Source organism: Esox lucius, chromosome 14, assembly GCF_011004845.1.
Source record: "Esox lucius isolate fEsoLuc1 chromosome 14, fEsoLuc1.pri, whole genome shotgun sequence".
Classification (NCBI taxonomy): domain Eukaryota; kingdom Metazoa; phylum Chordata; class Actinopteri; order Esociformes; family Esocidae; genus Esox; species Esox lucius.
The window spans coordinates 12942088-12957232 of record NC_047582.1 but is presented as its reverse complement, the minus strand read 5'-3'; the positions used below and the strand labels follow the sequence as shown (position 1 = coordinate 12957232).

General features: G+C 44.0%; 2 protein-coding genes across 9 annotated transcripts in view; one reads left to right on the top strand and one right to left on the bottom strand.

The window, feature by feature from the left end:
- The first annotated feature begins 606 nt into the window (after window positions 1-606).
- Window positions 607-12891, top strand: rnf34b (ring finger protein 34b). Of its 4 annotated transcripts, none has more exons than XM_013137082.3 (9): window positions 607-721; window positions 914-949; window positions 5088-5306; window positions 6607-7023; window positions 9184-9249; window positions 9450-9651; window positions 9821-9856; window positions 10108-10149; window positions 10778-12891. In XM_013137082.3, the coding sequence occupies exons 2-9, from the start codon at window positions 941-943 to the stop codon at window positions 10960-10962; spliced, it is 1176 nt and encodes a 391-aa protein (XP_012992536.1). In that variant the 5' UTR covers window positions 607-721; window positions 914-940; the 3' UTR covers window positions 10963-12891. The 4 variants fall into 4 exon arrangements, with proteins under 4 accessions (XP_012992536.1, XP_012992535.1, XP_019908929.1 ...); XM_013137081.3 differs by having other exon boundaries at window positions 6553-7023; XM_020053370.2 differs by having other exon boundaries at window positions 5058-5306; window positions 6553-7023.
- A 98-nt stretch (window positions 12892-12989) lies between these two features.
- Window positions 12990-15145, bottom strand: part of LOC105014887 (lysine-specific demethylase 2B) — a 32459-nt gene continuing 30303 nt past the window's right edge. For 4 of the 5 annotated variants that reach the window (XM_010877553.3, XM_010877554.3, XM_010877551.4 and 1 more), the window contains exon 21: window positions 12990-14626. In XM_010877553.3, the coding sequence (XP_010875855.2) occupies window positions 14445-14626 (182 nt within the window). In that variant the 3' untranslated portion in view covers window positions 12990-14444. The remainder of the gene's footprint in view (window positions 14627-15145) is intronic. The other variant, XM_034296799.1, reaches the window with a different exon arrangement.

The following is a 15145-nucleotide window of genomic DNA, read 5'->3' as shown; positions in this document are numbered from 1 at the left end:
CTGAACATTACACCTTACACACACACACGCACACACACTTGTTTCCCTCCTTTAAAGTTTGTAGCGCTAAATCAATAGAATCATATTTCATAGTTGTTGATCTTAAATGTTAGGGAGTCGGATTATGTATTTCGTGGAATTATACTTATTCAAGCTATTAGAAAAAAATAATGCAAAATATACAGATGTTGAGTCCATAAGAAGTGTGTTTGTGTATTACTGATAATCATTGGTTAACCACATTACCATTCACCGGTAGTAGTGTGGGCTGATGGACAGATACGAAGCCACAAGTGTGTTCGATTGATAAAATCACCAGTCTACTGTGTAGTAAATTCATCTTCACCCCAAAATTTTTTGCACCATTATCAAGTCAACGTCTTGATAAAAAGCTGCACCATTTCATAAATTCACAAAATCTAAATGAAATATCGACACTGCACGGCGGGTTGCCGGTATTAGAACGTGATCGTGCCTACGCGCATAACTGAGAACGCCCACGATGAGGCAATTGAAAAGCCGATTGGCTGGTAAAGATAACGGTACTTCAGATTATTTCGTGATTGGTCGAGAGCGACTTGTACATTACGTTATGCTCCTTCTACAAATACACTGGCAGCTTCAGAGACCGAAGACGTAATGGTGTGATTCCTTGTGTCCTTGCAATGGTAATCATTCTAATATTACTCGACAAATTCTTCAACCGGGAGTGGGAATGAAGGTATGGAAAGCCTATTGCAACGTCAATGTCTCTGTGTTACGATATTTTGCACAACCGGCTTGCATTCGATGTATATTGCAACTTTCAATTGCGTGCGTCGACAAATAGAAAGATGTTGGTATGCAGTCATTCCGATACATTGTTATACAACTACAATTCATACATTCTGTTGTTTGTCTGTTTGCTTTAAAGGGTTACAAACTGTGATTATACGGATACATGTATAAGGTGAGTAACAGCTAGTTTTTTTACCGGTGGGATTTTTTCTCAGGTCTGAAATATTAATACAGCGTTCTATTTATAATGGCATGGGCATAAATGAAAATGCTTATGAGTTCTTTCTGACCCTCATTCTGACACTGGTCTATCGCTGTGTAATATTCTTTTGTTATTTCTCAGAGTTCGTCTGCTATTACATTAGGCCTGTTGTGCAGTCAATGAGTGGAGGAATAATGAGATGTCTGGTCTCTTGATAATCACCTGCACCTAAAATCCCAGCACCCACATCTTTGTAAATCACAGGCCAGGTGTGCTAGAAACTGGCAAGAACAACATCAGTGGTAGTAATAATCATTATGACGAGGAGGACAATGATGGAGATGGGGGATTATAATAAACAGCTGCCAGGCATTCTTTCAGTGAGTTTCCAATGCAGGGTAAACTTGTTTACCTAATTTGAATGAGCATGCCCCCCCCCCCACCCCTCCCAATGTTCAAAGTCCTGCTTCTTACAACACTGGAGTAAAACTTATCAGAGTGCAGAATAGCATTTACAGTATGCAATGGGTTATATCTTTTAAATTGAGCAATTATTTCCACTGGCCGTGTTTGGCTCCATTCCAGCAAATTAGCATTGTGCTGAGCAGCAGGCAAGTTGCCTTTCAAATTCCTATAGTATCACAAGGCAGCAAGCAAACAGAACTAGTCTCTCCCCATCCACTGTTAACAGATGAATACTTTGCATTGAAGGCATACAGTATATTCTTTGCTTATGCAATGAACAGACGGATATCAAACAACTATGAAAGTGGAAAGTTGCTAAAGGTCTATCAAAAACATTAACTTATAGTATCATGTTTCAGTAATATCTGTAAAGTATTCCACTTCTTTCAGTCGGATTTATTCGTTTTTAAGGAGAGATGTTTTCGAGAGGTTAAAATGAGTTTGTTTTCTCAGTCCACAAGAAGGGTCATCTGGTTATCTGTCTACAATAATAACCATATAATCTGCCTCAGAGAGACGGCTGTGACTTTTTATTTACTAATCTGGTTTATATTGAAAAGCAGCTTTTCAGATCATATGAAATGGAGGATGATAGCTGAAATGTGTAGAGAAAATACACATTAAGCATTTTTGTTGCAGTCATTGTATCTTGTTTTCATCTTGTGAATTGATACTGCATTTTCAAAAGGATTTTGTTATCCATTATTACTTTTTGCATTCTATTGAATTGTCAGTTGTGGAACTCACTAGAGATAGTTCTGTATAGTTCTGCTAGTTATATGGGCATATTGTTTTGAAAGAGAATTCACTCCAGATATGTTGACTGGCATGACCCAATTCTGAATTTCAAAATGGATTTGGAACTCTGAGATCGGGAGCTTTGTTTTGAGTCTGTTGAAATGAAATCTGATACAGACTTAGGAAGGTAAATGTTTCCTGGGTGATTGTTTTTAAATATGACAGTCACAGTATAATGACAAGATCATCCCCCTGAGCAGACACAACCCTTTGGATTTATTGCTTCCATCACAAAATATTCTCTGATCAAAATCAGGTTACGGGTTACATTTTTTCCCAGTTAATTTCCTGGCTGTGTAAGCACGAGCTGTAAGCGCTTTTAGATGTGCCACCAACAGTAAAGGAACCAATTAATGATGCACAGGAAATGCTCAATTCTTCCAATTCATCGTCATTTCTAAGCTCCATCAGTTATCATTGATATGTTTACAGGCAGTCTTTTGAACAGCGCATATACGAATTATGACTCGCAGAACCTACCCACACAAAAACAGCACGGGATTGATTGAACCGGCGTGATTTTTCTGTGAGTGTACTTCTTCAACTCAATGGAGAGCAGGTCTAGTGCAGGCTGCCAGGTGACTGGCGTGCTCCACTATGTCAATGACATCTTCCTCTGACGCTACTCAAGCAATACATTCCAGGGGAAACTGGGACGGAGATGGAGCGAGAACGAGGGATGGCGATGGATAGAGCAATGTGGATGGAGTAATGAGAGGATAAGTGGCTGGAGGAAGGATTCATCTTTTGTGCTGTGTCAGTTGGGCTAACTGTTAATGTTATCATTGTTCGTCAACCTTTGTGTGACATTGTTTCTTAAGGCAATACCTTTCACTGTCCGGCAATAAGAAGAATAGAAGTCAAAGGTCAGTATGTGTACAATACAATGCTCCTCAGCAGGTCCACATGAGTCAACCCTGACTGTTTGCCACCAGACATATTATAGGAAGATAGCATGTCCTCATGTCGATTAGTTATTATTATGCACAAGAACCATGTAGGTATTGGCAGCAGAGCGGTTACACTGTACTGTTAAACCTGTTTGCCTGCATCTCGTGTGCTTTAGCAGCCGCTCTCTGAAGAGCTTCCTGGGTGCTAATTGAGGTGACAAGGGAAAGCTCTTCCTCTGATGCGGTGCCAGATATGACTAGTTTCCCGTCCAGAGTGCCGGTGAATCTGGCAGAAGAGAGGATGACTGTAGTAACAGACCGCTGAGTGACTGTCTTAAGGGGATGGGGGGGGGGGGGGCATCTGAGTCATGGGGGTTCTTTCCCCAGGCTCTCTGTGTATTTCTGAGGTACCTGCCTGATGGCTCCTGCCCCCTGGCACGCTTGAAGGTCGGACATAGTAATCGGAGTGAAAGGGGGTCAAATTGTTTCGTATAGCACAGGGGTTTGGAGTTTTTGTAAACAGCTTCTTGGCAATTATGGGCTTTTCATGAAAGCTATACAGTACATTTCAACATAGCAGAAGACAATCTGTGACTGTGTAGACAGCGGTGGTGCTTTTGGTCTCATTTCACAGCTAGCATATCGCTACACATTATTACAGGGAAGACCTCTCTCTCAAAAAAGCCAGTTCCATGTATAGCGCTCAGCTCCTGGATTATGTAACTACATGTTGGTTAAGCAGCCAGGCGAGTTAGGTGAACACACAGCACAGGGCAAGGCCATGTGTGGTGGCAAGTCATGCCTGCGAACAGCTTTGTGGACGGCAGCGGCCAAAGAAGGTAAAATATACATTGTTTTCTCTTCTGAGCTCAGACAGAGACACGCTGTGCGCTCATGTCAGCTATTGATTCCCCAGACCCTGAAACAGAAGACATATTCTGACTCTCCCTGCCCTGCTCAACCCTCCCCCATACGCTCATCAGCATGCTCCAAGAAGCTGCGCCTGAGATCACGCCATCTTGGGTCTCGGGCTTTGGAGTGGACTGCCTTGCAGTCAGTAAACATTGACAAGGCAGCCACATCTACGGCATGGTCCTCTCATGATCTTGACCACGTTAATATCCCTAAGTGCTTCTCCTCGGGGAGGTCATGAGGCAGTCCTATCTGATAAATGACTCCACTTCTCCCCCAGTAGCTACATAAGTATTTACATAAAGAAGAGCCATAGCATACAACCATCAGCAGTTTTTGGTCCATTGTGCTGTGTTGTCCGTTTACTCTTGCAGTGTTGTTCCTCGATAATGGATAGGAAACATCTAAATATCCCCTTTGGACGAACTCATATGTAGAGGCTGTTTCAGCTCAATGCTTTACCCATAAACTCTCCTAACGATGGGCAGTATTTGTAGCCCACATTCACTTCATCTTCTTTTGTTCCTTCCACTATGAGGTATTTCCTTTTGAGTTCAAAATGCCTAGCATCCACCTCTGTACTGCTACCTTCACACAGTGCTCCACATTTGTTTTAATGTGCTACGATCTCAGAGTCTGTATTACGTTACTTCAATGTCTTTTGTTGAGGAACTCATGGAGCGACAACAACATGCATTTCATCAGAGGGTTAGGATCATTGAGCACCCGAAGATCACACTGAGGCATTGTGGGATTCTGGGTCTAATGACAAATGAAGTGACGAGTCTGAGATGCCATTCTCTCGGGGACGCGACCTGCAACTGAAGTTGTACAGAAAAGTTTTCTCTAGTCTAGCGTTACAGAATAATTTTTTTTGGGGGGGCACTGCACTGATTGTAGGCCATATGGATTTCAGTACTGCCAAAGGCATGTTGTTTATTAACTCACTGGGACGATTAATAGGACTATGAAGTCTGCGTCTGAAGTTCTAGATGTTCATTTAAACAGAACAGACGTGCATGCTGTGTGTGTTTGTGCGCTAGGCGGGGGCGTCGTCCATGTGGGCGTCATGCTGCGGGCTGCTGAACGAGGTGATGGGCACGGGGACTGTGCGCGGGCAGCAGCCAGGGTTTGGGGCCGGAGCGGGGCCCTTTCGCTTTGCCCCAAGTGCCGGCTACTCCACCTATCCCCCCGCCAGCTCAGGGAGCACGGGACAGATCTGCAAGGCCTGCGGACTGGCCTTCTCTGTCTTCAGGCGAAAGGTAGGCGCCCGAGGAAGCAGGGTTTGACCACTCAAATACCTTAATAAGTCAACCGTTACCCCCGGTCAAATAATTAAGAGATTTCATTCATTAGCCGCATCATGGAGTGAAATAACTGAGAATACTCTGAAGCACTTTGTAATTAGTCACTTCACACATCATGAGTATGAGTAAACTGGTAAGTATAATAATCATGATGATTAGGGAGAACGGATAACCGGGCTGCTGACAGTGTTTTAAGAAGACGACGATGTTGTAGAGGAGAATGAGGAAGAACCAACTAATAGAGTGAAACAGACTTCCATATGAAATATTCAGTCATATTTGCCTTGTCAGGGCACCATCTTAGGCTGCAGACAACGAAATGGCAGAGTGTATCTAGACTTGGTCTGACAGTGTGGCATGCTGGGACAGTGATGGAAGCCCCTGGAGGGTTCAGCATCCTTCCGGCTTCCAGCCTCAGACGGCCCTATCAGCCAGGACACACCTGTTGCCATACCGATGGCAGGTCCATTCCAAGGATATATTACGCCGCCTCCCACACATGCTCACCTTGATATGTGTCATGAAAGGACAGGTTCTGGGGGATTAATGCAGAGGGCTGGAGAATGGATCTGTCAGTGTGAACGTCCTCTTCCTGGTCCGCAGCTCATTTGCACACCAATAATATGGAAATGATTTCTGGCCATATCCAACCATGTCAGTACTCATTCAGACTCTGATGATGTCTGTCAGTAGATTCATCTAAGCTGGCTCATTAAATCCAGATAAGCTTGTAAATGTCAGAAATATCTGGGCAGTTCTCCATATAGTATTATTTAGCTTTTCTGTGCCAAGTGGGATTAAGTCAATCTCTGTCATGGGACATGGTGACATCATTGGGAAGGAGGCCTTGTTATGGACAGCAATTGTCCGACAGATTTATGTTTCAAAAACAGGAGAGTTATTTCACTCCATGATGCCACTAATTAATGAAATCTCTTAAGTATTTTATCAGGGAGGAATGGACATAACTGGCTGATGGGGTTGCCTGTCTTCACACAGTGGTGGCTCACCCTTTATATCTCCCTCTCTAACTCTTTCCCTCCGTCTGTCTCTCCCCCTCTCTCACCTCCCACCGTCTCCCCCCCTCTCTTTCTCTCTCTCCCTCCCTACATCTCTTTCTCGCTCTCCATCAATCTCTTTCCCTGTACATATATATCTCCCTCTCTCATACTATCCCCCCCCCCCCGCCCCCCCCTCTCAGCACATATGCTCGGACTGTAAGAAGAGTTTCTGTGCCCTGTGCTCGGAGCTGCAGGAGAACCTTCGCTGCTGCACCACGTGTCACCTCCTGCGCGGCACGGCGTTCCAGAGACCACAGCTCATGGCGCTGCGCGTGAAAGACCTGCGCCAGTATCTCCTGCTGCGCAACATACCCACAGACACCTGCAGGGAGAAGGAGGACCTGGTGGACCTGGTGCTCTGCCACAAGGAAGCCGGGGACCACCCCACCGTGCAGGGAGGCGTAGAGGAGGAGGAGGAAGAAGAGGAGGAGGAGGAGGAGGAGGAAGAGGAGGACGCAGACACGGACAGCTTGCACTCGCTACCCCACTCCCTCCACGCTTCACCCTCCTCTGCTGCTCGACGCTCCGCCTCAGAGCAGTCGGCTCTCTCCTCCTCTCAAGGAGACGCTCCTCTCAGCCGGAGTGACAGCTCAGGGACTGCACAGAGCCAGGTAGGACTACATAGTCAGTGTGGTCCCATTACCTCACATTTGCCCCTCTTCGTTACCGTCGTCCTTGCTCTTTAGACATCTGTCCTCCTTGTTTCAAAGCTGATTAGTGGAAACCTTGAGCACCTGGGATGTGGAACACATTTGTCTGCGTGAAGAAGAGCTGGCAACACTATGCATACCAGTCAACAGCAAAGGCCACTCCAGATGTGTAGTGCAGCTGGGTAGATGGTTTAGGATATTCCGCACCCCTTCTGAAAACCCCAGTTGTAACCACATGTGCTACCAGTTTGGCTTCCGTCCATCTGAGGAACATGTCAGAAGGAGTAGTAGTTCATTGAGTTTGGACTGAGTGTTTTGGTTTTGAGGTTGGTAGTTAAACTCTGGTCAGGGTCAGCTCAACTCTGGTCAGGGTCAGCATAATAAACAAAGTTGTTTATTATGCAGATTATATTTACATAATGTAAGTCTGGTGACAGTAATTGGAGGATCAGTGCAGGTGGTTCCATGACCATAAATGGACTTCCTTGCTAATGGTCTCCTTCCTGATAGGTTTCTGGTTTGGGTATAGAGTGCTGGCTCCAGGGCCAAATTCTAACACAAAGGTCTGACCTCATTTGGAGGCTGTACTAAAGAATTCCATTACAGAAGTACAAGCCCATATATGGACGTTCCTGTCCCTGTTTGGTGTGTTGTCTAAAGAGCTCAACATACAGCAACACAGAAAGCTTATAAGCATTCAAGTGATTAGATCTCTTAAGTATTTGATCAAGGGGTATGAACGTGACTAATGGAATCATCTGTCTTCCAATTGTGTATGGTGACTACCAATGTCCAGTCAGCAGCTTTTCTTTGTGGCCGGAAAGTCAGCCACAGTCAGGTGCTTTGTGAATTCCACATGAAGGGGCTTACTCATACAGGTCATCTGCTCGATATTCATTTCTTACTGCACAATTTCCCTCTTGACAAACACAAATCACCACCACTTTGATATCATCTGACGACCATGTGACTGACAGCTGGAACCAGCCCTGGGAGCTGCAGTCAGCCATCAGTCAGGGCTTAAGCCCTTCGTCATTAGTTAGAGTCTGTGATGTAACGCACTGATGATCACACACACAGTGGCATCTGATACTCCTGGCCAGCACAGCCATGACTGAAATGTCTACAGCGAAGACAGACAGCCAGAATGCTCAAATATGTCCCTGTTATCACGTTTGGCTCCCCTCTTATTGGGACAAAAAAAGCTTAAGGATCATACAAAGACCTCTAAGCTAGTTGTCGGCGCAGCTGCCGTCGTTGTCGGGTTGCGGCATCTGTTGTACGAGCTCGTCTGGGGAGGCGAGCGGCACGCCACAAACACGCCTGCTGATGCGTTATCTACTCAGGTGAATGCTGGGAGTGTTGCGGATGGAGCGTGTGTGCATGTGTACATCGAGAAACAGCCACGTTGGTTTCTGGTTGCAGGCAGGGCCAGCTCCAGGCATTAGCGACATAAGCAGTCGCTTAGGGCCCCCGACCGCTAGGGGGCCTCCAACTGCTAGGGAGCCCATGACCAATAGGGGAGAGGGGGCCCCAAATAAAAAAAATATTAAGGCCCCCAAAAGGCTAGAGCTGGCAATGGTTGCAGGTAAATTCCTAATAAAGCCATCGCCTTCAAAGGGAATAATGAAACACCAGGTCAGAAGAAAGTAGAATACTAAAAATAAAATGGACTACCTTGAGAGTACATACCCATCTCATTTGCTTATTTCAAAGAGCCATTAAATATTATACTTAACTGCACTCTTTATTTGTATTTCTCCCTGACAGATGATTTGTAGAAATCAAAGCCGCTGCATGTGTTCAGTGGCTGATAACGGCTTTCACACTGTATTTCATTAAAAACAATTTGTACATTTTTTGGAGTTGATCAGTGTCAAAAAAGTCTGATTAAATCCATTTTGATTTCATGTTGTAACACAATAAAACGTGGAACAATCCCAGGGATGAATCCTTTTGAGAGCCGCTGTAGTGACGACAGTACCCCTGGTGGTGTTTTCTAGTTCTTCTTTGTGTGTGAAAGGCCAAGAGGCATCTTTTCTCATCTGCTTTAATATGATTCCTAAAGCTGAATTGGACCATCTTTGTGTGTTTGTGTCTGGTTTTCTGTTTAAACCCCAGGAGCATGGGGAAGCTCCCACCATCCCCCTCCTCCACCTGGAACCAGCCAGCGAGCCGACCATAGAGGTGAGCTGACCATCCACCTTCACCTGTCCAGTCAGTCTCTACCTCATGAGTTAAACAGAAACCCCCCCAACCCAATGTTGTAGTAGCATACTGGTCGTCCTTTGGCTTCAGCGACCATGGCGTTCACCGCAGCACCGATCATAGCTGATGCTTGAACGTGTTTTCTGAGGTGCCTCCATCCTTCCTCACTGTTGCTTCAGGTTAGTCCCATAGTACAGAGGAAAATGCGAGCCTCTCTATCCGACCTGGACAACGAGGGGGATATCGAGAGCCTGTCTGTCCGGCAACTCAAAGAGATTCTGGCCCGTAACTTTGTCAACTATTCTGGCTGCTGTGAAAAGTGGGAGCTAATAGAGAGAGTGCATCGCCTCTACAGAGAGAATGAGCAGAACAGGAAATCCAGTAAGTACTGTCTTGTAGCTCTCTCACACCAGTCACCCTGACACTGACTAGTACTCCACTGACCCTGTTGATAACTACTATCACAGCGTCAAAGCTATTGGCATTGGGTACGGTTAAACATAAACTACAGTGCACTGTCAAAAATGCTTTCTAATGTTTTTTCTTGCAGTGGAAAATGTCAGTAACATCAACAGCATGACAGCAGGTGAGCGTCCAGTACTCTTGTTGGGTTTTGTGTTGCAAGATTTTTTTTTTGAAACTACGAAAATACACTCGCTACTGTAAGTCCCTCTTGAAGAAGCCGATTGGTTACGTACATCACGTAAATGTAAACATTCAAGACAAAGAAAGATGGAAGAACGGAAAGCGTTTTCATAATAGAGGAGACAGAAGCCTTTATTCATTAGAATCACTAATGGCAATGTTGTCCCTGACCCCCTTCCTCCTGCTGCATAGTGGTGGCCTACCCCCCGCCAGTCTGCAGTGGTGCAATAGGAGGTAAGACAGCATGTCTAACAACACACCATCAGCCAACGCTGTCTGGGAATGGAACCCTCCATACTGAAGAATGCTCACATACTTGCCTGCATGCTCCCATTGTTTTGGTTTTTGCGCTCCTAATTTCCATCTCGTCACTAATACCGAAGGCTTGTCCTCGTCCTTATCTAATGCTGTATTATCTCAATTGCGACCTCTTGGTGAGATTTAATTCTGTACACTATATCAATAGAGGTCCTTGAGACACCCTTCCTAGTAATATGAAAGGCTTGAGGATGGCTTCAGACCTCTCTGGTTAATTTGTTAAGTGCTGTAGAGAGACCAGCTTAGACTGCAGTTTACCTGACGATTCAAGCGCTCAGTCGCATCCTGCCGAGCAGTATGCTAATGAGCCGGAGAAGCAGGGCCGGCCCTAGCCTTTTGGGGGCCCCCTCTTCCCTATTGGTCTGGGGCATCACTAGCGGAGTGGGGCCCACCAGAGGTCGGGGGCCCACCAGAGGTCGGGGGCCCTAAGAGACCGCCTATGTCGCTTATGCCTAGGGCCGCCCCTGCAGAGAAGAGAGCCATCCTCTGGCTTCGTAACGCGCGGTGTGATGTTGCTTTTCTCACGCTTCGTTTGTCTCCACAGACGGCGTGAAGGCCCAGTTGGCCTCTGATGACCACCTATGTCGCATCTGCATGGACGCCGTGATCGACTGTGTCCTGCTGGAGTGCGGACACATGGTCACCTGCACCAAATGTGGGAAGCGGATGAGCGAGTGTCCCATCTGCAGGCAGTACGTGGTGCGGGCCGTGCACGTCTTCAAGTCTTAAATAACGGCGCTGCGAGCGTGCACGTCGGCCCGGGACACACCGCAAGGTACTTCGTACGGGCCGGGCAATCATCGAGGAGCGAATGCCGCAGGAAACACAACGCGCATCGTCCTTCCGGTCCAGATGAGATGCAGACCAAACGTTTTCACACAGCCTAGCCTAACTCCTACAACTGCTGAACTAAGAAAGCACTATTCCTAACCAAGTGAACATTTCCTGCGTGACATGGAACCACCACTGGCTACTCCTTCTGTCTTTAGCGGAACACACTGAACTGGTCCAAAACAGGTCAATTAAATCTTATTTTAAAGTGCTGGATTTTCATTTGTAGCATTTTTCTTTTAAATAAACCACAGAGCGGAGTTGGTCCCGTTGATACTTGAATTGGATTGGCTGTGATGTTTTGGTGGTGAGTAGTGGCGAGGTGATCGTGGTGGCGATGAAATCCCAGGGTCAGAGTTCATACAGTTTACACTGTCACAACAGGCCATACTGTATCTTCTGCAGTGTTCTTTAGTATGTGCAATATTAAAAATGATACTGTCTGTGTGTAAGTGAGCAACTGTCTGTTAACTTGTCTACATGTCTGTGCCGTTCTAAACAGGGAGGGGTGTTGGCTGGGTCGGTAGCCTATGCCCTATCACAACTACATTACCTAATGTGTGATTACACTTTCTATGCGAGTCTCACTCTTCTCCTCAGACCACATATGAATAAATCAAACCCTGTGTAAACCATCAAGCTCAGTGATTGGTTGGATTGTAAGGGAGCTCTTGAGCCAAGTCCTATGAGACAAAGGTTTCTGTTCAGTTATTTCATCTTTCACATGTTTACTTTAACCAGTCACATTACCACAGACTTCTACTTGGATAGCGCTCTTGTCCACTGCATGCAGCCTACTGTAGTAACATCCTACAAGGACTTGGTCCTAACCACCAACTTGGTCATCCTTCACACTGACCTGGTCATCCTAACCACTAACCAGGTCATCCTACACACTGACCCGGTCCTCTTACACACTGACCATGCTCTATATTTCTGTGCTTTTTGTAACTGTCTTTCTTTCATTAAGCATGACTGATAATGTATCACAGCTATTCAAGCAATATCATTCCATAATTTTCCATCCATAGTTTTCCCTTGGTATTTTGTCAGCTTGTGTCCACTGGCTTTGTGTTGAGAAGTAGATAACAGGTGCTAACCTTCTGTTCTGAGCGTATTCTTAAACATATCTTTTACCATGTTGTGGGTGTATTTTGATATCTCTAATATATTTTTTAAGAGAAGCAAATCAAAGAAAGTCAAAATGTGTTGATCATTGATCACTTTATTAAAAATACATAAAATTAAATTTATTAAAATGTTGTTTAAAAAAGAATCTACTACTGCCTGTGGTACATTATAGAAGAAAAGCTTATTGCTGTAAAATGAAATGCATATTAAATCTAATAGTTGTTTACTGATATGTAATCTGTTGATAAATATATATTTTTCCATTTGCTTTGGATGTCTTATATAATTTATTAGCATTTATTAATAGAGACTGAATTGCATTTCCCCCCCAAATGTAAATACCCTTCATTTGGTCCAGATTATCTACCAATCAAAAACATAGAGCCTATTGATTAAAGTTGCATCATAATTTCCCTTTGGAGCATTTCTTGTTCTGACCTGCTCAGGATCCCAAACCTAAAGGATATTTAAACGTCACACAGGGTGTGATCAGTCTGAGATAGTACGTTTATCATGCTGCTACTTCGAAGATGTCACCTGTATGCAGCTAGAGGATCTCAAAGTAGGACAACCAGTAACAGTATGGGAGAACTCACTAGAACCCTACATCTTGTATTTTGGAATGTTTACTTTTTATTTTGATTATTACAAAGAAGTTATTTAATAGATTTAATAAAATACTGCAATACAAATTAATACTTTTTGGTGTTTTTTTTTTCCATCTCACAAGAAAGCCTCCACTGATATTTCCCCAGGTGGAATGATTTAATGAATGCAATGTCGACAGAATGGCATGCTGTTCTAAATGTCAGGTTTGATATTTATTTCAGAACGTAGAAACCTTAATATTTCAATGTATGACATATTTTACATATTGCACAGAATGCTTATAAACACGACCAAAACGATCCATTACGATGAAAATAGAGAGCTCAATATTTAAGATGAGTTTTTTTAATAACTCATAAGTCACAAACAATTTTCTGTATGCTTAAGATTGACAGTATTTACAGTTGAACCAATGACACATGAATGTTTCCCAAACGCACAGGGAAGACATGGAGATTGGTAATTAAGCCTGTCCTCATACAAAAAGGAGATTTATCAAAACCTTGATACAATGCAACATCCCAGCAATCATCCTTTTGCCATTACTTGTAAATACCACTTTAATTAAATGTGAACTGGGGTTGGTATGAGTCAGCCTGGTAACTAATTACATTCCTTATATTCTATCTTAATTACACTGAAAGTGAGAAGTGTCTGTATATGTATGTAGGTTTATATTGGTAGACCATATATACACTACTGTTCTCACTAAATATAATGAAGTGGCCGTAACCTGTGACAAACCCCTAGAAAAGCAGGGACCATGGAAATGCCACAAAAGCCTTGTATGTGGAGATGAAAGGTTGTCTATAGGCAGAAGTAGGCTTTACATCTTCCTAACAATGTTCCCTTTTCCTAACAGTCACTGTTGGCTGCCAACTTATACTGGATTGATACATATTGGAAAGGACAGTTTTCTTTATTTGTCAAACAGTGCAAATATACTTTTTTTGTTAGTCAGAAATGAGCTTGAGTAAAGCAACTGTCCTATGAAAAGGAGTAAGTACCTATGTACATAAAAATACAAAACATCAAATGGAACATCAGCATTTAAATAAATAAAATATAAAACACCCGCACAGATAACCAGCGACTGCTCTATTGGCATTCATCAGGTTAGAGTCGAAATAATGAAAAACAAACAGTGAGGCAGACTGAATATTGTCAGTTAAAACGGTACTGTAAATCAGTGCATTCAATACTGCACATAAAAGTATGAAACACTTTCTGATACAAAAATATTTCTTTATAATGCATAAAGTGTGCATTGCAACAAAAGTACATCATGAAATATAGAAGTTAAACATAACCACTGTGTACATGTACATAGACTGCCTGGTTGTTTGCAGAAATAAAAAAATAACTTAAACATCTTGGCACAGATAAATGGGGAAATAAACATGCTTTTTTAAATTTCCAGTAAACCCTGGTGTCCTGCCAGCCTTACATGTTGAAAATCCTATTTTGGAAGCCTTCTTGTTTCAGCAGCACAATAAGACCAAGGAGTATCAGCAGAACTGTCACTTTTAAAAAACAAATTTGGGGGGGGGCACAACACTTCCTCTGTGACAATAACAGCACGAGTGTTGTTAGCTAGCCAGTGTTTACAGTGTAGTCTCTGTCAAGCTGCCGTTCGGCCACTAGCTGAGTTTCTGCAGCAGCTTCTCCTCTATCAGTCCAAACTGTACACTCACTGACATCTCAGCGATGAACTGCTCACAGCCCTCCCGGGTCACCTGCTTGCAGTAGCGCAGGTCAATATGGCAGATGCTTCCACAGCGCTTGAAGTAGGTCAGGGACTGGTCTGTGACTCGGTTGCACACTGCAGGGGAATATGCAACACAGCATGAAGAGGCTGTACCATGACACCCTCCGTTATCATACATACTGGGGTTTCTCAGTCATTTCTTTTGTTGAACAGAAGGTTAAAGCCTCACCACAGTCATGTGACTGAGGATGTCAAGTGTTGTCAGTAGGTGATGGCTTCCCCCATTAAGCAGCTTTCATTTGGAGTGTAATAATCCATGACTGGTGCAGAAGGCCTCTTTAGTATACTGACTGTCACACTGGTCTGACTGACTGTTCTGACTGAGTGTTTTGAGTGTCAAACTGTTCTGACTGACTGTTCTGACTGTCAAACTGTTCTGACTGTTCTGACTGTTCTGACTGTTCTGACTGTTCTGACTGTTCTGACTCACTGCTCTGACCGTCTATTCTTGACTGTCACACTGTTCTGACTGACTGTTCTGACTGTCACTGTTCTGACTGCCAAACTGTTCTGACTGTCAAACAATTCTGATTCACTGTTCTGACTGTCACACTGTTCTGACTGTCACACTGT